Source organism: Silurus aristotelis, assembly GCF_946808225.1.
Source record: "Silurus aristotelis genome assembly, chromosome: 13".
Lineage (NCBI taxonomy): Eukaryota > Metazoa > Chordata > Actinopteri > Siluriformes > Siluridae > Silurus > Silurus aristotelis.
Genome location: NC_139586.1, coordinates 23,113,462 through 23,139,436, shown reverse-complemented (window position 1 = coordinate 23,139,436; position 25,975 = coordinate 23,113,462). Strand labels below are relative to the sequence as shown.

Here is a 25,975-nt window from a genome sequence, read left to right as displayed (position 1 = left end):
TACAAATTTTTCAAGGTGAAAATTGGCTCTAATTTCTAAATACTTAATTTATTAAAATAGGTTTTGTTATTAGAATATTTTTTACATGTTATGTAATTCCTAATTTCTATAAAACAAGCCCTGGAAATGAAAAACAATGTATTGTTCTCTGATCTTCATTTGATGAACTATAAAGGATATTTGACTCACTCATTCTTTCACTCACTATTTTATAACATAATTATGTTATAAATCACAAGTTTCTTTTACACACATACATTGGCAGGCTGTAAAAAAAAAAAAAAAAGCATTTGTTTCTTCATTTATCTTTTTACACATATCTGAGATCAATCCATTTTTTTATTTCTTTCTTGCTCCCAGGCTCTTTTTTTGTTTCCTTCTTTTTCCCTTTGATATAATAATTAGATACACTATTTTGCTAATGTTGTTCGACTTTAGAATACACTGCCGGTGTGAGCTGCGTTGTCAGCAAATGTGTTGAAACTTGGCAGGATCTTAAAGCGCTTGATTCTTCACCTTCTTTTTTTCCTGTGTTTATGTATGTTTTAATTCATCTTTCCTCTTTTCTTTCTTCCTTTATTTGCATGTCTTGCCTCTCTCAGGTGCAGCTTAGTATAACAGGTGAATCATTAGTTTAGCATCTGGTTGAAGCCATGCACAGCATGTTGTATCCATCCCCCTTTGAACCTTTCTACATTGTAGGTTGTTGAACCCTGGAGCTGAAAAGGAATTAAAAGGATTTTATTTTGTGGACAATCTATGTAAAAATAAAAGTGAAATAATTGAGGTGGATGTAAATCTGTATAGTGTGAACAATTATTTTAAATTTAATAATGCATAAGTTTCACTCGGCAATTTTTAACATGATGCTACCACCACCATGCTTTACTTTATGGAATAGTGTGTGCACATAAGGACTCACATTATATGGACCAAAGTATTGGGACACCAGACCTTTCCAGCCATATGTGTTTCTTCCCCAAACTGCTACCACAAAGACGGATGCACACAATTGTATAGGATGGCTTTGGAGGCTGTAATATAAAATATTCACTTAATTTAAAATAGGGGACCCAAACCTGTTCCAGCATGGCAGTGAATATATCCAGGAAGATATGGTTTACATGGGTCCAAGTGGAAGATCCTGAATGGCCTTCGATAGAGCTCTGACCTTAACCCTATTGAACACATTTGGCATGAATGCTAAAGTCACCCCATTCATAAGGTTCTTGATCTATCTTGTTAAAATATCTCTCTCTCTCTCTCTCTCTCTCTCTCTCTCTCTCTCTCTCTCTCTCTCTCTCTCTCTCTCTCTCTCTCTCTCTCTCTCTCTCTCTCTCTCTCTCTCTCTCTCTCTCTCTCTCTCTCTCTCTCTCTCTCTCTCTCTCTCTAGCATTCAGACCCATCTCACTATTTTTACGGCGCGCAATGAGAAGAAAAAATATTGATCATGTCACCAAATAGATTGAACCTAAAATGATTTTAAAATGTAAAAAGTAGAAAGTACAGATATTTGTGTAAAAAAATTAATGAACGAAAGTAAAAAGTTGTCCGAAAATAGTCACGTAAAGTACTGATACCAGAAAGATCTACAGTAAAAAAGTATCTGTACTTTGTTACTTCCGATCTCTGTGTATGATGCAACAAGCTTTTCACACCTGGATTGGGGAATTTTCTGCCATCCTTTTATCCAAATCCTCTCAAGCTGGGTCAGGTTGAACAGGGACCGTCAGTGGGCATCCACTTTCAAGTCTCTCTGGAGTGATGTTCAATAGGGTTCAAGTGTTGTGTTGTTTTGGCTTTGTTCTTTTGGAGGATTGTTGTTATGTAGGAAGGTGACAACAACAAGGTGGCCCAGACTGAGGTCCTGAGCACTGTGGAACAGGTTTCTATTGAGGTTACCACTGTACTTTGCTCCATTCAGCTTTCCTCAACCCTGACCAGTCTCCCAGGCCCTGCTGCAGAAAATCACCCCACAGCATGATGCTGCCACAATCATGCTTCACTGTTAGAATGGTTTTGGGAAGGGGATGAGCGGTGCCTGATTTCCTCCAGACATAACGTTTAGAATTGAGCCCAAACAGTTCAATCTTGGTTTCATCAGACCAAAGAATCTTATTCCGCATAGTAAGGAAGACTTCCATTTAACCACTCCACCATAAAGCCCAGATTAGTGAAGGGCTGCAGTGATGGTTGTGGTTCTGGAACTTTGTTCCATCTCTACACAGGATGTCTGAGTCAGATGCTCAGTTTGGCCGGATGACCAGCTCTTGGAAGAGTCCTGGTCGTGCCACACATCTTACATTTAATTATGGAGGCCACTATGCTTTTGGGAATCTTCAGGGCAGCAGATTTTTTTGTAGCCTTCCGCAGATCTGTGCCTTGCAACAATCCTGTCTCTGAACTCTCGCAGTTCCTTTGACCTCATGGCTTGGATTTTGCTCTGAGATGCATTGCTAGCTAAATCTGAGCAAAATTTCAAGTGTTGTTGCAAAGGGTCTGAATACTTGTCACTTTTTCCTTTTCCATACATTTTCACACATTTATAGAATTTTGTTTCTACTTTGGCATTACAGGGTACTGAGTGTTGAATAATAATAAAAAAATTAATCTGAATGATTATAGTATTAGGCTGCAACAGAACAAAAAAGTGAAGGGGGTCTGAATACTTTCCAAATGAACTGTGTGAATCTTTCTGGTTAAGCTATCAACAAAAAACGACAAAACAAAAAAAAAATGAACATACATACATACATACATACATACATACATACATACATACATACATACATACATACATACATACATACATACATACATACATACATACATACATACATTCTCATTAGGGCCATTAGTCAATTAAATTTTTTTTTTTAGGATTAATCACACTTTTATATAGTTCTAAATGTACATTAAATTAATATGTTTTATGTTTTAATACTCTAATCAACATGCGTATAGACAACTATGAATGCTTTTGCAAATGTATGTTTATTATTAGTGAAGCCATACTCAACATAAAGCATGAATCAAACAGTTTTGAAGGTCATAGATGTTTTTCAAAAAACTTGTTCATGTCTATTAGACACATAAAAAAAAGAATAACAGTAATACCGGGTTCTCATTACTTCTCTTCCTTTGCACTGAGCAATTTACTTAAACAAGCCTGTTTACATTCTCAAATGAAAGGGCAGTTTGTAAAAGAAAATACTTGTGTAAATGTTTTAAATTATGGTGTTTTAAATTATGTAAATCATCAAGACACCAAACTAAACCGTTGCTATTTTTCCACATGGATGAGTAAAATTGCCATGTGTGCATGAAGGCAGATTTTGGTGCTTGATTTGAGACGTTAGTAAAACAAATGTTTAGTGATTCAAGTTTTTTTCAGTGGAGTTTATTTGTTTATTTATTCTTAGTAAAGAAAGGACGGCGTCAAATAACTGTGTGCTGTGTTGAGGGTTTTATTTTCGCCTCTATTTTATATATAATATCAGGATATATAAAATCAGTGGCGGGCTGTGCATTTGGTACCTGGGCCTTCAGTGAGGACTTACCCAACTTAATCCACCTCTTAATACCACCACTATCACATCACGATTGTAGAAACCATCAATACAATACAAAAACATAACAACAAGTGGCATTACAGAAAGAGCAGCATTTGACATATGGAAGGTGAATACCATTTAACTAAAGCAAGAACCAAAGTGGAAGTGGTGAACAAACCCTTTCCTGGGCTGAGATAAACTAGCTAGTTTCAGGGTTGGCTGACCTCTCCTAGCCATCTAGCTTTTCTTGAAAATGTATTTTTAAGTATATGCGCGACCAAATCAATTTCTCTTCCTCCGTAGGCATAAAAATTTCTAACTTAGATGCATTAATGAGTGCAGAGCTACACACGTGTTTTGCCTGTCGAACTTGGCTGTAACAGTTTCTCTCTGACCAACCAATCAGAGGACAGTAAAATGCTGACGCTATTCTTGGCCAGCTAGCTGGCCCTGCGAGGCAAATATGAAATCTGATTGGTTAAAGAAATAGAGCTATTTATTAAGGAGAGAACAGTAAAAGAGCCAGCAGTATTGACTTCGAAGGCCCTGGGCAGATTAGATTGACATGGCAGCACATAGAGGCTGACATCTGATTGGACAAAAAAAATCTAACATCCGCATACACGTACTGGAAGCAGTGCAGCCAAGAGAAACGCTTATATAGGATATATATCCTTCCTGATTTCTTATTTTTCTGCAAGTTTTTCACACTTTAATGTTTCAGATCATCAAACTAATTTAAATATTAGTAGAATATAACACAAGTGAACACAACATGCAGTTTTTAAATGAAAGTTTTTATTATTGAAGGAAAACAAAATCCAAAACTACATGGCCCTGTGTGGAAAAGCCCCTTTAACCTAATAAACTGGTTGGGCCAACCTTAGCAGCAACAACTGCAATCAAGTGTTTGTGATAACTTGCAATGAGTCCGTTACAGCGCTGTGGAAGAATTTTGGTCCACTCATCTCTTGGAATTCAGCCACATTGGAGGGTTTTCGAGCATGAACTGCCTTTTTAAGGTCATGCCACAGAATCTCAATAGGATTCAGGTCAGGACTTTGACTAGGCCACTCCAAAGTCTTCTTTTTGGTTTTCAGCTATTTAGAGGTGGACTTGCTGGTGTGTTTAGGATCACTGTCCTGCTGCAGAACCCAAGTTCTTTAGCTTGAGGTCAGGAACAGATGGCCAGACATTTTCCTTTAGGATTTTTTGGTAAACAGCAGAATTCATGGTTCCATTTATCATAGCAAGTCTTCCAAATCCTGAAGCAGCAAAACAGCCCCAGACCATCACACTACCACCACCATATTTTTACCATACTGTTGGTGTGATGTTCTTTTTCTGAAATGCGGTGTTACTTATGGTGGAGTCATGAACACTGACCTTAACGGAGGCAAGCGAGGCATCGAGTTCTTTGGATGTTGCTGTGGATGTGTCGTCACAGTGCTCTTGGGGTAAGCCGGCCACTCCTGAGAAGGTTCTCCACTGTTCCATGTTTTTGCCATTTGTGAATAATGGCTCTCACTGTGGTTCGCTGGCGTCCCAAAGTTTGATGGCTTTATAACCTTTTCCAGACTGATAGATCTCAATTACTTTCTTTTTTTATTGGTTTCTGAATTTCTTTGGATCTCGGCATGCTGTCTAGCTTTTGAGGATCTTTTAGTCTACTTCACTTTGTCAGGCAGGTCCTATTTAAGAGATTTCTTGATTGTGAACAGGTGTGGCAGTAATCAGGCCTGGGTGTGGCTGGAGAAATTGAACTCAGGTGTTAAAAAGCACTTTTTCACACAGGGCCATGTAGTTTTGGATTTTGTTTTCCCTCAATAATAAAAAACCTTAAATCAAAAACTGCATGTTGTGTTTACTTGTGTTATCTTGTACTAATATTTAAATTAGTTTGATGATCTGAAACATTAAAGTGTGACAAACATGCAAAAAAAAAAAATAATCAGGAAGGGGCAAACACGCAGTGAGACGACCACAAACGGTAGTGAGACATAGTGGTACAGGTTTCTTTTTTCGGTCCCTTATATTTGCCACAGTGCTAAATAATAATAACAATAATCAAAGTTTTTCATTTTATAAAGTGCATTTATATTATACTTACATATTATACATAGATGTTTGATATCAGAGGAAAGTGAAATCCATAGTTCAGGAGCATAAGAAGAAAGCCTGATCACCCATTAATTGTAAAAGACAAAAAAATTAAAAAATCCGAATAAACATAATTTTAACATCTTTCACTGTACTACAAACTGGCTACATGTGAGTAATGGGAAATAGTTTGTTAAATTCACTGTTTAAATTCCATAAACAAAATCTGGCAATTGTAGCATCCGCTACACTGATTTAGCCTGCATTTTATAAAAAGGCTGACATTTTGGCAGGTTATTAAAAGCCCTCGTTTTCTTGTCAGTCTTTTCATACAGGACTTGGATTGAGCTTGGTGGGTTTTGTAGGAAAAACGTTTGATCTGCACGGAGACAAAAGTCAGCATTTTTGGGGGGTTCTGGATGGGGGTAAGGTGTGGTTTGTACATTCATGAGTTTTGCAATTTTGCATTGTCGGTTCCTGATAACATACAAACTTCAAAACAGCCTTTGAAGAAACCAAAGTGTAAACCTGTTTTATTGATATTTGCCTTAGAGCAAAAAACAAAAAAAAGAGATGTTGATCACACAAACATCTTAATGGAAGTTGGTATATTAATATAAAGGATATAAAATACAAGAGACATTTTACCAATAATAATCATGAGATAGATAGATAGATAGATAGATAGATAGATAGATAGATAGATAGATAGATAGATAGATAGATAGATAGATAGATAGATAGATAGATAGATAGATAGATAGATTTATTGATTGGTTCAGTGGTTCAGTGGTTCAGTGGACCCTACTCCAACCACACACATACATATCCACACACCTGCTTCGCTCTGCTTTAAATGTTCACCAATTATCTGAACTTTCTACAAACCCAAAGCTTTATCGATTCCTGCAACTTCAGAGAGCACCGAACTTCAGAGCCTTTCATGTTGCTGTGCTGAAAAAACCTCTCCGGCTTACTTATTGTCTCGGCTTGTTTTCCAGCCAGGCCTCGAGCCAGAGAGATCGAGAGCAGTGTATGTGTGTGCTACATTTCTTGGAGTGGCTAATATCTTTCTCAGATTGCAGCGTCGTTGGAGGCCACTATCTCTCTCCCTGTCTCCCTCTCTCTCTCTCTCTCTCTCTCTCTCTCTCTTCCTGTCTCTCTATTTTTCTCTGAATCAGTGCAGGTGTGTTCAGACACACTCCGAGCGATTCCTCTCTGCCACCTAAGCAGAAAAAAAAATAACAAAATGTCTGTGGATTAAGATGCATGCAGGTACTAACAGCCCCTGGAAGTCATTTGGCGGGACGTTTCGTGCTCTTTCAAGATGATTTCAGGACATGTTTCGGCAAACAAAAAGCATGGAAACATTACGCAAGGTGCTTTACCGTTTTAAGGAACAGATTTCGATTTCTAATGAACAAGTCAGACACAACAACACTGAGAAAAGATTACACGAGGAAGCTCTTAGCTACAAACCTACAGAACAAACACATTTCACCAGGTACAGACAGACAGATAAACTTACAAGGAGACAGACAGCCAGATAGATAGATGGTCAGAATAATTTGCAGTAAAGTTTAAAGTATAAGCACCCTGGCCTGTGTGTGAACCACTTAGTCAAAGTTTGTAGCTCTTCAATTTAGTTGGGGGAAAAAAACACCTGTGTTCCTGAATTTTGAGTATTTTATTACTCGTGTCTTTCATTTTGTCACTGATCTGCAGTGAGACAAAGCATTTCAGAAGTACTCTTTAAGCAACTGATCATTTGTATCCAATTTTGCTCAATTGGTCTCCTGGCCACAGATGGCTTCGGTGAGCTCAGAAACGGAACTTGCACTTTCCACATGATCACCTGTCGCACAGGACTAACAAATAGCTAGCAAAATATTGCATTTACCTCTAGAGTACACCTGCATTTGTCCCTGGAACACCCTTATCTTCGACAACAGCATTTATGTTTGGTAATGCATGGATCTTCTCTGTCATCATCATCTTTCTAATCTTAAAGACTTAAACACAACCAGCACATGCTGAGGACTTTTCCTTTCATTTCAGCATGCATAATTAAAACTGGACCTTGTTATCCGCTCTGACAGTTAAAAGCATGTGCTCGACTTGGAGTGATTTACGGCCGTGAACTTGTTCGTGTTTATTGCCGAGGCTCAGGTTTGATTTTGGACAAAACTGTCATTAACAAGGAGAGTTCAGCTCCAGGTCTTAAGATAATATTGGCAACCACACCTCGACTCGTCAAGCGCCCGCACACACACACACACACACACACACACACACACACACACCTGTTCTTACACACCTGAGAAACCATCAGCCTGTTCTGAGCCAAATGAACATTTAGTGAACTTCAAAGGCTCTGAGAATAAAATGCTAATGATGGTGCTTCCCTCCCTGCAGACACATACGCTTATCCAAACAGAGGGTTTAAGTGTTTGATAATTATATCAGCTAAGGTAAGTGTGTATGTGTGTGTTAACCTTTTCCACAGATATTCTGGTGGTCTCCACTATGCCAGTTATATCCTTAGCATTTCTTCCCAGTTATTCCATACTCTAGTTTTTTTTGGGGAGGGAGGCGGGTTGAAAACGTCAAAAAAACTAAGACAGTTCTTAGTTTTCTTCTATACTATACAATTACCCTCCAAGTTCTTTTTTTAGTTAGTGATCGCTCCTGCTGAGCTGAAGAATTTAAGAATCTAGACAAAAGGTGTACATACATACATACATACATACATACATAGAGTGAAAGAACCTTGCAGGTGGGAAATGATTTTGGATTTCATACTTATGAAACATTATAGGTTAATGAATAGACCTTCTATAAAATGCCACACATTTTCCCTAACAGAATTTGATCTAAGGCGACAACACAGCTCTTCTGAAATGTGGACTGATTGGCCAGGCTCATAATAGCATAGTAGTTCTGATACATAATTATTTATATAAAATGCCAAGAATTCATAGAGACTTGTATGGCAGATGTTCTACATAAGTGCACTGAAGAGATCACTAATATGGTGAAGCTTCCTGTTTAACATTGAAGGAAGTAGTCTCCAGTGTCAACACTTTGTATAAAATGTGTGGTTTTCCAGCATTTTCAGGACTGAATTTTTAATTCAATACACAAGCACACATGTCTCATTAACTACAAGAGAGAAAAATGACAGGATTGTGAGGGAAAGATTGTTTGTAGCTGCTATAATGTAAGTGAGAACAGGAACTTGTTTAACAGACATTCTGCATTAAACAAAATACTTCCTAACGCTGCAGTATAAGAATCTCTGGTTTGTTCACTCAGTATTTGGATATAAGTTACTAGAGTTATTTGTTTAGTTAAATAACTCTTTCACGTGCATTTACATTTATTTAGTTGCAGGGTTTTGCGCAATTGTGCAAAGAATAAAGGCAGTGTACAAATCCTCAGCCCTGACTGAATAAGCTTGGATGGGACCAAATGGAATGCAAGAGTCGATTTTAATCATTGACTTATGTTTTTTTTTGTTGTTTTTTTTTTTTAAATATGACTTATTGAGGTATAATCAACATCAAGGGAATTTGCTGATTTACTGAACCCATGCATGTCCGATACTAAATCATTCTTTTTAGAGACTTTTAGCAAATGAACCATATCTATTTTAAAGCACTAATTTCACACTTATAACAGCTACAGGATTCGGCCCATTGTTGGAAAATTTGCCCGGTAACACGGCTGCTTTAAATCCCTCCAGACAATTGGTATGAACCCATCAGCAGTGTCTGAGAAGGCGCACACATGCCATCATTAAAAGCTATGAGTGAGTGAGTGAGTGAGTGAGTGTGTGTGTGTGTGTGTGTGTGTGTGTGTGTGTGTGTGTGTGTGTGTGTGTGTGTGTGTGTGTGTGTGTGTGTGTGTGTGTGTGTATGCGTTTGGCTCAAGCTTCAACAAGCCCTGGTGGAAATGAAGCGTCAAATCCCTGCTAAATTCCTCTAATAGTCGCGCAGCAGCAGCAGCTTGTTCTCGTCTGCATTTTAAAACTCCCTAATTACATTCTCTCTGCTCCTAGTTTGCCTACAGGCTCTCGATGAGAGAATGAGCTCAAGAGGTCTGCAGATTGCCATCATGAAGCAGCGTGTCAATTTTTTTCTGAGAGCTGTATAGTTATAACGAGATAAACTGCATGGAGTTTTATTCATTGGTAGCACATGTTTAATGCACATAGCACATAGAAATCAGAGTAACAGATTCTAAAATTTCATCGGATTGAAAGTTCAGTTTGACTACAAACAGTAAACAAAAAGAAAGTTAAATAGGTCAAAAATAATGACATAACAGTTCACAAAGGCCTCATGTCACATACCAGCATGTGACCGCTTGTATTCAGTTTTCATACATTTCCAGGAAGGTACTTTCTCAGGAAGGGAGTCACTGACATTTATTATATTTTTATTGAATTTTTTAAGTAGCAACTGATTTTAATGTTGCTACTGTCTAAAGTCTGTTACAAGACTTTTCACTCATGGTTTCAATATACAAGAGTGAGAGTCCTTCACTGCTATAAAGCGGTTAAAGTGTTAAAGTTTAAAAGTGAAAAAATATGATTCATCTGTTATTGTGATTAGTCCATACTTCCCATGAAAGCAAGCATTCTAGTGATCAAACTCGAATAAATGCACACCTTCTCATACAAAAACAATCACTAATAAAAAAAAAACCAGACAAATTAGTAACACTGTGGGTTTTTTTTTATTTAATTTATCTCCAGGTTTCATTATCAACCAGATGATTTCTCATGTTTGAAACAGCATCCGGTAACAAAACTACTGATTGTAAGGATTTGCAATGCAAAACAGTTTCCCCTTCACTATAAAGGCAAGCAACTAGAATATGAATAGCATATGCTAACATGATGCTAATAATAACATGCAATGAAACTGCTGGCAGGTGAATATTTTGCTCACATTCTTCTTTATATATTGTGTTAGACACATGATTTATTTTAGCCAAATAAAAAATAAATAAATAAAAAAAGATTACAGTAAATACAAAAATATTATTACAATAAATACATGAATTGAACCAAGTAGTACCTATAAATTAATATTTGCACTTGTTTTGAATTGAAGTTTTGATTGCATTGAATTCAATTCAACCTTTTGAGAATTTTATTAAAGAAACTCAAGCATCTTACAAGGGCCTGTATGCACACAGACAGACAGACACATACAGTCTCGAAGTTTATTGGCAGACAAACCATAAAAAAAAAACACAGACAGACAGTGTAAAAATTTGTATTAATACACTAGTCAGGAGTTGTGGTGTTACTAGCCAAAAATGTGTCAGTCCCTAAGAATACACACATTACTCTGCAATTTGGGGCCAATCTGTGTTCTAAGAGTGCACATGAAAAGACACACAAATACACACACATTCTCTCTCTAACACACATACACAAACAGCATTTGGTCATCCATAGAGAAGCACACAGCTGTATGAAAACCTGCTTTGGGTCAGTGGCTGTGAGAGGTGCAGTGAGGGAGGCAGGATTAACTCCTGAAGAAACTCAACCACACACACACTTCCAACAAGCCATGCAAAACCAACAGGAACCAAACTAAGTGGGCAATTACAAGTGTATTCCATTAAATAGGATTAATGGGCAGTAAACAGAAAGCAGCCCTGTATGACCGAGCTGGACAGCTTTCAGAGCAGATCAGCAAACCTCCCATCCCCTAACCCACACAAAGACAAACACACAGCATTAATCTGAACCATAGAAACAAAAAAGACCTATTTTTTAACAGAACATTTAGATTGTAACAGTACACAAAATTCATGGTTCGGAGCGTACCTCGGTACGAAATGCAAAACAAAATCGCTTGTTGTTTTATTATTATTACAGTTTATTATTATTAAAATTGTTGAACATTAACATAAAAAATGCCTGCTTGGTTAGATAATATAGAAAATATTTCATAATATTTGATTTAAAAAAAATTTAATGTTATACATTACTGTACTGCAAATTGCTCTGTTGCAATGTTTTATATATATATATATATATATATATATATATATATATATATATATATATATATAATGCAATAGACATTTTTATGATATTGATTAAATCGAGTAATCAATTAAATTGGCACAAATTAAATTGATTTATAATTATTTATTTTTTTTGTTAGGCCCAGTTTGGTTAATACAGGTGTGTATATAAGTGTGTGTGTGTGTGTGTGTGTGTGTGTGTGTGTGTGTGTGTGTGTGTGTGTGTGTGTGTGTGTGTGTGTGTTTTGCATTAAATATTAGATTTTCTAAATATATGATCTACTTAACTGTTCTACTTATTTTAGCATAGTTTAACAAAGATTTCTTCATTTCTTTCATCCTTTCATCCATTTATTCACTTCCTCAATATGCAGAATTGTCAGGATTTTCTACTTTTTGGAGAAATTCTTAAAGCTGGAAATGAAATGCTAGAGAACCCATATCACTAATAACACAAACCCATGTCACATCCTGGTTACCAGCTAATGCTAGTGCTATGGATTCATGGATCTTGGATGTGCAAAACAAATCTTGTTTGAGGTATGGAGTGAGTAGCCACAGTGACACTGTGTTAACTCTAGTTTCTTTCTTTTAATACCCCTGGCATTGTTGTGTATGTTTTCATGTTTAATAATAAAAAAATAACTCAAAGTGCGAGGCGGAGACTAAACAAACTTGTGGTCTGCCACATAATACATTCCTGAGAGAATTCAGATTGTAACTATGTTCCGCGCGTAAAAGGATTGCATTCGGTACACCTGTACAAATCGTGTTCTGTTACATATATAAACATACATATATACAAGTGCATCTCAATAAATTAGAATATCATTAAAAAGTTTATTTATTTTAGTAATTCAATACAATAAAGTGAAACTTATATATCAGAATCAGGTTTATTGGCCAAGTGTGTTGACACACAAGAAATTTTGTTCCAGCTTTTAGTGACTCTCAATGTACAGACATAAATAACACCATACATTCAGCTTGGACAAGCTATAGATTCATCACACACAGACTGATATATTTTATATATATTTTATTTCTTCTTATTTTGATGATTTTGGCTCACATTTAACAAAAACCCACCAATTCAAATCTCAAATTTGAATACTTCATAAGACCAATCAAAAACCTTTTAAGTGAATTGTTGGCCTTCTGGAAAGTATGTTAATTTACTGTATTAGGGGCTCCTTATGCTTTAATTACTACCTCAGTTCGGCATGGCATGGAGTTTAACTAACTCATGGAGGTGATCAGTCTGTGGTACTGCTCAGGTGGTATGGAAGCCCAGGTTTTTTTTGACAGTGGCCTTTAGTTTATTTGCATTTTCCTTTCAATACCTCATAGGTTCTCTATGGGGTTCAGATCTGGTGAGTTTGCTTACCAGTCAAGCACACCAACACCATGGTCATTTAAACAACTTTTGGTGCTTTTGGCAGTGTGGGCAGGTGCCAAATCCTGATGGAAAATGAACTCAGCATCTCCATTAAGCTGGTCAACAGAGGGAAGCATGAAGTGCTCTAAAACATCTTGGTAGACAGCTGTGCTGACCTTGGACTTGATAAAACACAGTGGACCAACACCAGCAGATGACACGACTCCCCAAACCACCACTGACTGTACAAATATTACAGTGAACCTCAAGCAACTTAGATTCTGTGCCTCTCCTCGGCCTTGATTTCCAAATAAAATGCAAGAATTTTCATCTGAAAAGACAACTTTGGTCCACTGAACAACAGTTCAGTACTTTTTGTCCTTTGCCCAGGTAAGACACCTCTGACGTTGTCTCTGGTTCAGGAGTGGCTTGACACAAAATATGCATCAGTTGTAGCCCATGGATACGTCTGTGCGTGGTGGCTCTTGAAGCACTGACTCCAGCTGCAGTCCACTCTTTGTGAATTTTCTCTGTGAATTTTTTGAATGGGCTTTGTTTCACCTTTTCCGTCCATTCAACGTTCCATTAATGTGCTTGGATACAGCACTCTGTGAACAGCCAGTTTTTTTGCGATTACCTTTTGTGTCCTACCCTCCAGGGTGTCAATGATCGTCTTCTGGACAACTGCCAAGCCCTAACCTTAACCCTAACTCAAGTTTTCCCTATGATTGTGTAGGCTGAACCAGACTGAGACACCATTTTAAGGCTCAGGAAACCTTTGCAGGTGTTTGGATTTAATCAGAGTGCGACACCACGAGTCTCTAATATTGAACTTTTTCACAATATAAAAATTTTCAGAGATACTGAATTTGGGGTTTTCATTAGATGTAAGCCACAATCATCAAAATTAAAAGAAAGAAACACTGAAATATATTATGAGGTTCCCTGGTGGTTAGGATGCGGCGCTCTCATTGCTGCGGTCCCGGTTCGATTCCCGGTCAGGGAACCGACCCCAGCCATTAGGGTTGCACAACCCAGTGCACTCTCAGTGCCGGTACCAAGCCCGGATAAATGGGGAGGGTTGCATTAGGAAGGGCATCCAGTGTAAAAACGTGCCAAATCAAACATGCGGATGATCCGCTATGGCGACCCCTAATGGGAGAAGCCGAAAGAAACACTAAAATATATCAGTCTGTGTGTGATAAAGCTATACAAGTTTCACTTTTTGTATTGAATTGCTAATATAAATTAACTTTTTAATGACATTCTAATTTATTAAGATGCAACTGTATATACATACATAAGGATATATTTATATTAACTTGTAGAAATTCAGAGCATCTGTTGATTTATAATCTTGCTGAAGATACTAGCAAGAATTTCACTTAAGAACTGGACTGACAGCTACTGAAATCCTTTCATAAGGTATAACTTTAGAATAACTCTACAGGTCAGGTCCTTCTTGTTACGTATTTACAGAACTGAAATAAAGTTAAAGAAAGCTATTTAAGAAAGTCTAATACAAACTTTGACCTTGTACAAAAGTAGACATTTTCAGAACCAGATTTTCAGTAACTAAACATATTTACCTACTATTTTGATAATTTCTGCCAGCCTGTGGGAGATTGTTAGATACTATTTAAATAATTACATTATAAAATATTTTAATATTAAGATTATCTACAAAGAAATAGCACAAAATTAAATCATGAATTGTCAATATTGCATTGCTGAATACTTGTTCTAAAGTGTTTCTATTAAAATAGTTTAATATAATAAGCATTTTATTTTTAGCTTTGATTAAACACACTCTCTGTTGTTGTGTTAAACTGCCATCTACTGGATAATCCATTTATGCCAATTTTTTCTCTTTTCTGACCTTAAGAGGGGGGTGTGTGTGTGTGTGTGTGTGTGTGTGTGTGTGTGTGTGTGTGTGTGTGTGTGTGTGTGAGAGAGAGAGAGAGAGAGAGAGAGAATACATAATTGAACCCAATAACCAGAATATATCCTTATCCTGGAGTTTTCTTGGACACCACTTGCTGCTGCTGAGGAGCCACATGAACAGCCTAAAGACACAATATTACTCTGGAGAGTTTTACTTAAGAACCATGAAGGTGGATTTAGACTGTAATGAATATAAACCGTTTGCTACAATGGCTTAGGGCTGAATTGCCATGCTGATTTCACTCAATTGCCCATTAGTGAATAGTTGGTAACTGTTAAACAAAGAAGGAAGTATAATGATTGATAATTCATCACCACAGAGATGAGAATGGGTTTCCTTCGGAGTCTGGTTCCTCTTTTTTCCTCATATCAGCTCAGGGGGATTTTCCTTGACACTGGCTCAATCATCAAGGATAAACTTAGAAGGGCAAATTTCTAATACATAAAATGTATTTTCAAAATCCATTTATATCTGTAAAGCTTCTCTGGGAAAAAGTCCAGTGTTAAAAGTATTATACAAATCAAATTGAAGGTTGAAAGTTTAAAGCCCAGTCCTTCAAGAGAGCAAACACTGTAAACAAAATCCCTCAAAATTAAAAAGATACAAGCTTTAAATTTCGGTTTATTAGGAGATGCTCGGATATACTGGTTTACATGTTAAACACACATTCTGTAAACATTAATGAAACTGAAGAAGAAACAAAAAAAAAAGCAGAGTGAAATCGCTAGAAATTCATCAGAAGCATAACTTATTACTGATTAATCTTCCATTTTGCAGAACTTTTGCAGTTCTTCGGAAAGAAAGAAAGTGTATCTAAAACCCAGAAGGGCTTATTTGTATGTATGAGCCTTTGCTAAGATTTGCTAAGGATTTTTTTTTCCTTTTTTTAACTGCAAAGGTTTTTTTCCAGGACAATTTTTTCAGAAAACCGAAAGTAACGTAAACTGAAGTAGTATTTGCTACATTAAGACGTGGTACCATAAGGCTTGTTTAATACAACAATGTGCAGACCTGCCAAACCCCCAAAGGAATAATACTTAGCCCTGAATTTATTTCAGGGTAATAAACTCAAAAACATTCTCCATTTACAGTAAGCGAGACAAAAGATTGTTTTGGAAATAGGAGTAGAAGGCAAATTCGCTAGTTTATATACGAGCGCTCTTTTAACTGCCAACCATTAGCTACTCATATGTTCATTTTTAACTAGTGGGTGGATGGTCAGAATATTCCTTGCATCAGCATATTCTTTATCCAAAGCAAGATTCTACACAAAAGGTGTAATCATTGGCAGGTCTGCGTTATCTCCCATTTATCACAAATTTTTACCTCCAAAATGAACAGCGATTTGCAGCAGCATAGACAACAAACATTGCGCATTCATTTATTTTGCTTTTTTTTCTTTCTGGAATTCAGCAATCTGATTAAAGATATCCAATAAATTGGTGGGTAAATTCTTTTTCAGGTTTCCCGCCGAGGCTTTGCTCACATCACTGCTGCTTAATCTGCGATCGTGCCCATTGTTCCCTTCCTTGACCTCTGACCTCCCATGACTTCCGGAATTATAACAGTCTGATCTGCGAGAGTCGGATGAGTGAGAATTGCGCGATGTGCGAGAGCTGGATTTGCGCGAGTCGAAATCGCGCAGGTCGGATTTGCGGGAGGTCTCCGAATAGGCAGAGGAAGAGGAATCCTTTCTAGAGGAACTGACACGTGAGCTTCTGCAACTTTCCGGCCGAGTGCTGTGTTCCTCTTCAGATCTTTTGCGATCTCTAAAAGCATCTTTGTCCCGGACATTTAACTCACTGAAGCACTCAGTCTGACCTTTGCCCTTCCTGTCTTCAGTCTCAGGGCTCCGGCTGAAGGGGTCGTCTTCAAACCTACCTTCTCTGCTTTTTTCATGAGAGGATCTTCGGTTTTCGGCGCCATCAAACAGTTTAACAAGGCTTTGTTTCTCATTAATGAAGGACGCTGAGGTGTTAGCAGGAACAGGGTAGTGCTCCTCATCATCATCTCGTGATGAAGCCTTATGCTTGTGTTTTTTAGCACTGTGTGAGGAGCGTCTGCGTTTGTGCTTTCGCTTTTTGTTTTTTTTGCGACTGGACAAGTCGTCGTCGGAAGAATCGGAGCTTGAGGACGTCTCTGACGTGGAGTCAGACCGCTTCCGTTTCTTTTTCATCCTGGGTGAAAGTCAATTTTATGGACTGCTTAATCAGTCTTTAAAAAGTGTGTGATCAAAAGTCATTTGAAATTCTTTTTGAGCACTTCATTAAACCATTACATTATAATGCATATTTACAAAGTGTAATGTGGCTGCTTTAAATTGTTTTAAAAAGGCCTTAGAACATCACTACACCTTTACTTTCCTTATAAATACTTTCATTTGCTCACTGATTTTCTTCGGGTTTCAGTGGAACCACATACATATGAAAAGATAAGTTAATTTAACTTTAATTAATTAATTTACCTGAAGGTTTCTGGGACTAAAATATAAATTACTTTTGCATATAAAAGTGTTATATGCATGTCATTTATTGCCTTTTTTATAAAAATAATCAGAATCAGTATCCAGGAGGATATTCTAAACAATTAAACATCATTCCATTCAGGGGGAGTTTTTAAAAATTATACTGGTTTGACACTGTAACCATAACCTGTCTGAAAACTGGAACTAAAAACAGAAATGCAGAGCCAGGCCCCCTTTTTGAGCGAGTGAATGAGTGAAAGTCATTACCTTTTCTCCTCTTTTAAGATCTTACGTAATTTTTCTGCACTCGTCTCTGCAGTTTGTTGCTTGTCCTTCTCCTTAGCAGCCTCCTCAGCTTTTAGTTTAAGAGCTTCCTTTAAAGCGATCAGTTGGCACAGTGGAAATTCAAAACCACATAAGCCGGCGTGCAAGGACATGCAGGCATTTTTAGGCAAGATGGCCATAAATGACCATTCCAGCAGACCATTGACATTCCAAACATCACGACATGAGAGGACATTATGAATGTGAGAAAGCAGTGTGCAATTTAAGAAGAGACATAAGAAAGACAAAAATATAGTTACCAGCCAGCGCAAGCAGCAGAATACAAACCGGTGATGTTTTAGTCCAAACAGGGTTTTCCAGAGATGGCGTTTGTGTCGACCGGTGCGATTAAGATTGAGCGTTCGACAGCAATCAGGGTTCAACATCCAAAGTCAGACACACACATTAATAATAAATAAAAAAAAATATTTAAATCAGTATAACAAGACAAAGTAAATTTCTAAATATAATATTTTCTATCAAAACACAACTATAACATTTCAACTGCTGCACTACAAAGTTTCTGTTTTAAATATTACATTTACTGTACATCCTCAAGCTTCCACTGTAAAGCAGCTCATCTGCAGTGTAAAGCTTTAATGCAAACCTACTCTGTGGAGCTGCACTGCACTGGCATCACATCAGACATTGCATTTATAGCAATGAAAATGTTCTAAACACCTTACAAGCTATTTTTATTTTTACAGTTACAAGTGGGGACGTCTAGCTCACCTGGATGTGCATTTGCAGTTTCCTTAGTGCCTCCTTCGCTTCGTAAAATGTGTTGTCTAAACTTATTGCTTTTTTATAAAGCCCTTCTGCTGTAATCAGCTTCTCCTCCTCTTCCAGCCTGATGAGGATAAAATAGACGCCAATTGCACATTAATAATTTATTTATTATTTGATTTAAACGCCAAATCTCCAAAAGCAATTAGCATGTGCAAAAAGTACAAATAAATTTTCAATTAAATGCAAAGAATCCTACTTTAAATTCAGAACATATCTATATCATATCTGGTTTATTATTCACTCTTTTTCATCCTCCTAAAGTCTTAGTAGCATATAACCAAATCCTCAATCAATGCCTAAATGTAAATATTATTGAGACATTATGATTTTGTGGCACATTCTTCTCAACTAAAAAGTATATTTTACTTATAGAACCCCAGTAAGATTCTAGCATGGCAAGATTGATATATAACTAGATTATTGAGAGATACGAATGGACATGAATTACAAAACAATCTCTTAATTTTGAATATGTGGATACAAGCAAATCATTTTTATTATAAAAAATGTAATTCAGCTCAGGAACCTTAAAATGATGAACACATGAAGCGTTTTATTTATAACAGACTTACTGGCCACCTCGTTCCACTAGCGTTTGGCACAGATATTTCTTAGCGTTCCTGTGTGTTGGGCAGCCCTCCAACGCAAGCTCAAAGTCACTGATAGCTTTCATCAGGCTGCCTCTAGTGGCGTATCTGCAAAAAGAAAGCGTTTGGGGCAAAGGCTTCGTATTAACTAACTGAATCTGTGTCATTTAAAAGGAAAAAAGAAAAATGTAGTTATGAATTGCAGGAGGAGGAGCTTACAGAGCACCGCGTGCTACGAGTGCCTCGACATTATTAGTGTCGATCTCTAAAGCCTTGTTGTATTCATTCATCGCTTCCACATAGCGGCCTGCTTTGAAAAGATTCACGCCAGATTTCACACTGCAAATGATTTATGCGGATTAGTTTCCATATCAGGGTTACATTTCTAATATATAAATTGTTAAAAGAAGAGGAAAAAAAGTGTCATGGATAACATGCACACCATTTTAAGGCCCAGGAAGCAGACTGCTTCTTACGAATTGCACTTGCAAAATCATCTTCCATGAAATGCTTACTGCAAAACAAATCCAAATTTAGTTATATATTTTATACTTCACATACATCTTATATAAAAAATTTTTTTTTTACAATATGGAAAAAAAAAAGAACCGTCTACCTCTGTAATCCTCTCATTAGTGAGTGTGATTGCGTGTCTCCGATTCCCAGCTTGCCGAGCAAATAATCCACGTTGGACGGGTTCGAGAAGCCGGGTGAACTCTGGAGTAGCATCTCGTATGACTCACTGCTGTCTGCGGTCACCTGTTCACCACGACTGAACAAAATCGAAGAAAAATTTTTATAAACCGCCACTCAAATAAAATGCTGTGCTGAGAAACAGCCACAACTTGACTTATAATGGCCAGTGCAGCATCCTTTTCACTAGTGTCATTGGAAGTGGCCAATACTTTTGTAAAACAACAGATGGAGTTGGATTGTGTACTTCGGCGCTGTAACTTTAGCATTATCCGGCATTTTTTTCAGGCACGTATAATATATGGATTAAAGTATTGGGACCCCTGACTTTTAAAGCCAGATTTGGATCTTCTCCAGACTGTTATCACAAAGTTAGAGGCACACAATTCTATAGGATGACTCGCATGCAAAGCATGCTCCATGAAGATATGATTACGTTAATCAGAATGGCCTGCAATAGAGCTCTGATCTCAACCCTACTGAACACCTTTGGGATGAATTTTAACACTGACTGCACCCCAGGCCTCATAAACCCTACATCAGTACCTGACTTTACTAACGCCCATGTGGAAGAATGAGCAGAAATCTCTACAAATCACACTCTAAACTGGACCATCTTCCCAGAAGAGTGGAGGTTATGTGGAGTGGTATGTTCAAAAAGCACATACCAATTTTATGGTCAGGTGTCAACAAATATTTATCTATATGTAGGGACCTAGAAATATCAGATCATTGATCGTCGAAACAAATAGTCCCAAAATTATCATGATGCTCTACTGTTTTCTCTGCCCAAGCCTCTTTTTAGTTTGTTTTAGTAGCAGTGGCTTTATCATGCTATTTAAATGTTTACTTTTATTTTGTTTTCTGACTGCTGTTTAATATTTAGCTGGGTTTTTATTTTTTCTCATGCTCCACATCAAGTTATGAGCTAAAACCCCGAATAACAACGATCACAGAGAAAAAATTGGAAAAGAGAAAAAAGCACAAGTTCATCTTACATGTAGTGAAGAGGTAAATCTTCTTTGCTCATTACACCCAGTTTGATACGCTCCATGTTCAAGGCCAGAGAGGTGGAATGAAGTGAAATTGTCAGCTTCTCGTCATAGCGGTCGATGTCTTTCACACCAGCTAAAGAAATTCGATTAAATACATATCACAGGTCACAATAAAATGTTTAACTTTATTAAGAGTTTTCTCTTTTTTTCCCCCCATTAAAGCTGCATTAAAAAATTCTAACAGTTACCAGGTTGTATCATTACACCCCTAATGTACCTCGAATTAAATCCCCAATCTGAAAATAGGACAAAGGATCATCATGATTTCCTGTTGATGGGACATCTCGGATTGGACACAGACCCTGAGAAAGAGAACACAAAATGTTGATGAAGATGTGTGATAACATATAACACTGCTGTGCTAGTATGTGTGCAGTTGTGGTGCGAGGTGTGGACATGCTTAAAGTACCGTTATCTCAAGATCTTCGATGTCCCTCTCTATTCCCCCGGCAGTGCAGAGAAGATTAACGAAGAACCCAAAATCTCGAATCGAGGTAATTCTGCCGATGACTACATCACCCCGCTCCAAATCTCGGTAAAAAAGATCTCTTCTCTCGTTATAAGAAACGTCCATGAACTGCTCCAGTGGTGGCATGATGGCATAGGGCTCTGTGAAAACGTCATTCATACATGTTTGTAAAAAAAAATAAGAAAAAATAAAAATACCACTCATTTCAGCAAAAACTTTACAACCAAGAATTTATTATTTACAATTGGTGTATAGAATTTAAACACTTAATTACTGGTTTGTTAGGCTACTATTTTTTTTATGTCTTTATATATAATATACAAATGTATCCCTGTCTACTGCACTATATAAATATCGTACAGGTTATAGGACAAAAATATTATTATGAATACCAAAGCTATTTCCATGTTCCACAAAATTACCAGAATTAAGGCCATTTATTTCCCTTAACCCAGCCATTCCCTTGACAAGAGTTAATCTGATACAAAAACATGGTGTAAAACATTTTTCACACTAAATCAAATTTGGTTTGTTTACAGCTTTGGGTGTAAATAACCTTGGGTCTCTTCCTGCCAATCGTCTTCTCCAGGTGTGGTTGATTTCCAAGCTGGGTCAAATAGAAGGTCTGCTTTCCTCGCAATGAACTGCTCCACAACAGGACTGTCATCTTCTTTATCCCTGTCAGAACAATTAAAACACACCGAAATAGCAGTAGGTGCAACGTCCTTGTTCTGTTAAAGATTGGTACCAAAACTAACAACTGAATGAAGATTTTACAATAATGGTTGCAAATGTGCTGTTAGTCAGCTGTTACTGACAGAAATAGAGACTTCACTTCTTTCTTGAAGACCACTGGGCACCGGCCACGCCTACATCTCTGGAACCAACGCACACCAGCCACACCTCTTTAGCTGTGTCTAATGCAAGGGTGCCCAACCACTGGGCTGTGGACCAGTACCACGCCAAATAATTGTCGTGTGAAACTGGTCTGTGGCGCAAAAATGGTTGGTGGCCATTGGTCTAATTGGCACAGGCTACTCTAGGGCTAATTGTCAAAAGTGTTGCCTCCCTCACGGTGTTTAACAGGCCAAAGCCTCCTTCTCTATGATTAATGCCTCCTTTACTGATCAAAGGCACAAAGGCTTAATGTTTTATTGTTATAAATATTTATTTAATATCCAGCATATCAACCCAGCTTTAAATAATTAATTTACAAAACAACTGAAAAAAAATCAACAAATCTAAAATTAAAGCAATTACATAAAAAAGGCTTTCTTACTAAAACACTAAGCTAATGTTAATTTCAACCAAATAAACAGATGCACATCATTTCTCAACAAAACTCAAATCGTACCTCTCAATCAGAGATTTGTCAAGATCAGCTGTGATGTGTTTAAAGTCTGGATTTTCACTCTGTTCGCATTTTAACAGAGAAAACAGGCTCTGTCCATGAAATGCCACGGACTGCCTGAGTAAATCCCGATCCATGCTCAACACCACATTCTTCATGCACCAGCACACACACTCCAACCTGTGGAGAAAAACAACACACATTAGTACCAGTCAATAGTTTGGACACAACTTTTCCATTTAGTAAAAAAAAAAAAAAAAACAACAACAACATGCTGAAATAACCCAGAATATGTTTTATATTTTTCATTTTTCAAAGTAGCCACCTTTTGGTTTGATCACAGCTTTGCACACTCAGTCAGCCTCCTGACGTAATCAACTGGAATGATTTTCCAATGATTTTGTTAAGTTCCCAGATGTGTTGAGTGCTCATTGGCTGCTTTTCCTTCACTCTCCTTTCCCACTAACCCAAGCCATCTCAACTGGATTTAGATTGGGTGATTTTAAAGGCGAGGTCTAATTCAAAACTCAATCACACTCCTTCTTGAAAAAAATCTCTAACATATCCTAAAGGTGTTTTTGGGGTTATTGTCCTGTTGGGAACCAAATGATGGTCCCTCTAAGTGCAAACCAGGTGGGATGGCATGTCGTGATGACCACCTCGTGATGAGTGAAAGCCAAGCTAAATGTGGCTACTTTAAAGAATTGAAAAGTTAAACAGACTCTGGGTTATTTTGCAGGTTTCTGTTTACTATACAATTCCATATATGTTCTTTTATAGTCTGGATGGCTTCAGAGTTAATGTACAATGCTGGAAATTATTTAAACATTTTTTTGAAAAAACAATAGAGACGATGTGTACAAAATTACCTGGTAATCTAAGACATCCAAAATAGGAAAGAACACGTATGGATATTTACATACACACACACAACAAAATTATAAACGCAACACTTTTGGTTTTGACCCTGTTTTTCGTCAGTTGAACTCTCCTCAAATCCTAGTTTTCACTGTACAGGGCAAAATGTGTGAGGAAATGGTGGTCACACTAGATACTAACTGGTTTTAAGAAAAAATTGGTTTAGGAAACTATATATTCATGGTAATAAATCACAGGTTGAAAGCAGCTAGCTGATCTAGCACGTTATGGTAGTCTGGTTGTGAGCACTGACTAGCTTCATGTAGAAAACTGGGAATGTTTTATTATCAATTACATGCGAATATAACAATCCGAAACATGTCTTTTTGATTTAAATCTTTATCTCTATTTATGTCCATTAAATCAATGCACATAGAGATGAAACATAACCTGAGCTAAATCCAGCACCCCTGTTTCGTTTAGAACACAGCTAGTTAGCCCATGCTAACGCCTCAGGTCGTGAATAGTACCGTATCTCAGTCCCGTTTTTCCTCTCAATGACATGCCGTATAAATCCGTACCTTCTAATATTTCATTTCTGGGCACTTTCAGCATCGCAGATAAATGATGTTCATAGAAATAGGCTTTATTGTAGCTCCTAATCACTGCTGGGCGTGTGGAGATACAGCTGTTAAGTGAAGCGAATAAGCTAGGTTGTAGAAAGTTTTTCAGGATAAAAGTCACTCACGTTAATAGTCATCCTTCATAAGTAATAGCTTTTCTTTCGGTTTCAAAATTGCATGAACATTGCCTCTTATTTTTGCAAATATGATTAAAACCATTTAACCCTAGTTGGGTTACTTTACTTAGAACAGCACGACACGGTAAATTTAAGGTAATTTGAGGTCATTTTTATAGATAAGTTTTGTTGTGTAATAATAATTAATATGGACGTCATTAGCAATAAACATAATATTGAATATTCAAAATTAAATAATTGAACAGAGAAAAAAAAAAAAAAATATATATATATATATATATATATATATATATATATATATATATATATATATATATATATATATATAATATGGGAAATACTCTGTTATTAAATATAATATTTAAATATTCTCGAATATTTTAGTCCTTACCTGTTTATTAATGTCATGAAAACTAAAGAGCTTATTGTGGACTTCCAGGAATACAACAACAGGAGACACTCCCCTGTCTACATCAATGGAACTGAAGTATAGTGTGCCTCTAGCTTTAAGTTCCTGGGTTCCCACATCTTTAAGGATCTGTTTCTGCACCAAAACAATTCAGCTCTGCTTAGGAGTGTGCAACAGCGTTTATCTTTTTTGGGGAGACTTTGTTTATCTGTCCCCGGGGATTAACTAGCTTTTACTATTGCATCACTGCATCCTAACCCACCCAATCACAGTATGGTATGGCAGCTCCACATTGTGTGAACAGAAAGCTCTGCAAAGTATGGTCAAAACCACTCAATGCATCACTGGCACACAACCACCTGCCACTGAACACCTTCACCATAACATCTGTGCATAACACACAATATCATCAGGAACTCCACACCTCCCAGTCACAACCTCACTCTGTCACTCCATCAATCAAACTATGCTCCCTTCAGCTGGTAATGATTTCTGGCTAAAAACCCAGAGGTACAATGTGTATCTTTTATACTTCTAAATAGGATATGGGCGTATTTTTTGTCTTTTCGTCTCTGGCGGTGGATCAAATCCAAATTTGTAACTGCTCTATCCAAATCTAAACACTTTAAGTAAAACAGAGCATACTGTACAGTATCTTACAAAATCAACCGACTGTATATGTTTATATTATTTACAGATATTTGCTTATTTACTAAACCATTTTAAGGAAACAGAAATAATGTTTCACACATGTCATATAATCTGTATCCTTATTTAATACTCATACTGTCTATATTGTCTCACATTGTCTGTTTTGTCTTGTATAGTTTGTTTTTGTCTTGTCTTGTCTTGTCTTGTCTGTTTTGTCTTGTATAGTCCAAGCTGAATTTATAGTTTTATTTCAGTCACTAACAGCTGGAACCAAATTCCTTGTGTGTGTCAACACTCTTGGCCAATAAACCTGATTCTGATTCTGATGGCCCACAATGTCCTCAGTTTAGAAGAGTCTTTACATGGTTGAAAATGTTACATTATGGAGCCCATAGTCACACACTCTCATACACAGTACTTCATAACAACTTTGCGAAATATGTGTATAAAAGAATCCATCTGCAAACCTTTACTTGTTGATGTGTAAGAAATAATTATGTGATATTTTTATTCATCTTATACCACAACAATTTGCCAATA

At 37.1% G+C, this 25,975-nt stretch overlaps 1 protein-coding gene and 1 long non-coding RNA gene across 3 annotated transcripts in view; one reads left to right on the top strand and one right to left on the bottom strand.

The window, feature by feature from the left end:
• LOC310736125 overlaps positions 1–25,975 on the top strand; it is a 261,350-nt gene that overhangs the window by 164,021 nt on the left and 71,354 nt on the right. The gene's annotated exons all lie outside the window — the stretch shown is intronic.
• ttc14 (tetratricopeptide repeat domain 14) lies at positions 15,629–24,352 on the bottom strand. 2 transcript variants are annotated; one of them, XM_083559169.1, is made up of 13 exons: positions 24,197–24,352; positions 22,761–22,937; positions 21,963–22,084; positions 21,347–21,546; positions 21,155–21,239; positions 20,881–21,010; positions 19,806–19,961; positions 19,632–19,703; positions 19,409–19,528; positions 19,175–19,297; positions 18,546–18,663; positions 17,757–17,863; positions 15,629–17,202 (listed from the first exon to the last, which is right to left on the bottom strand). In XM_083559169.1, exons 2-13 carry the CDS (start codon positions 22,913–22,915, stop codon positions 16,407–16,409), a joined length of 2,184 nt encoding a protein of 727 aa, XP_083415295.1. In that variant the 5' UTR covers positions 22,916–22,937; positions 24,197–24,352; the 3' UTR covers positions 15,629–16,406. The 2 variants fall into 2 exon arrangements, with proteins under 2 accessions (XP_083415295.1, XP_083415294.1); XM_083559168.1 differs by lacking the exon at positions 24,197–24,352 and adding an exon at positions 23,083–23,247.

Bases quoted from the DNA above. Each gene is read 5' to 3' on its own strand.
- ttc14 (XM_083559169.1), bottom strand. From the start codon at position 22,915: ATGAAGAATGTGGTGTTGAGCATGGATCGGGATTTACTCAGGCAGTCC. The intron at 19,298-19,408 runs GTAAGCTCCTCC...TTCTTTTTGCAG, and splicing joins CTCGTAGCACGCGGTGCTCT to ATACGCCACTAGAGGCAGCC. The intron at 17,203-17,756 runs GTAATGACTTTC...ACTTTCACCCAG, and splicing joins ATCTTAAAAGAGGAGAAAAG to GATGAAAAAGAAACGGAAGC.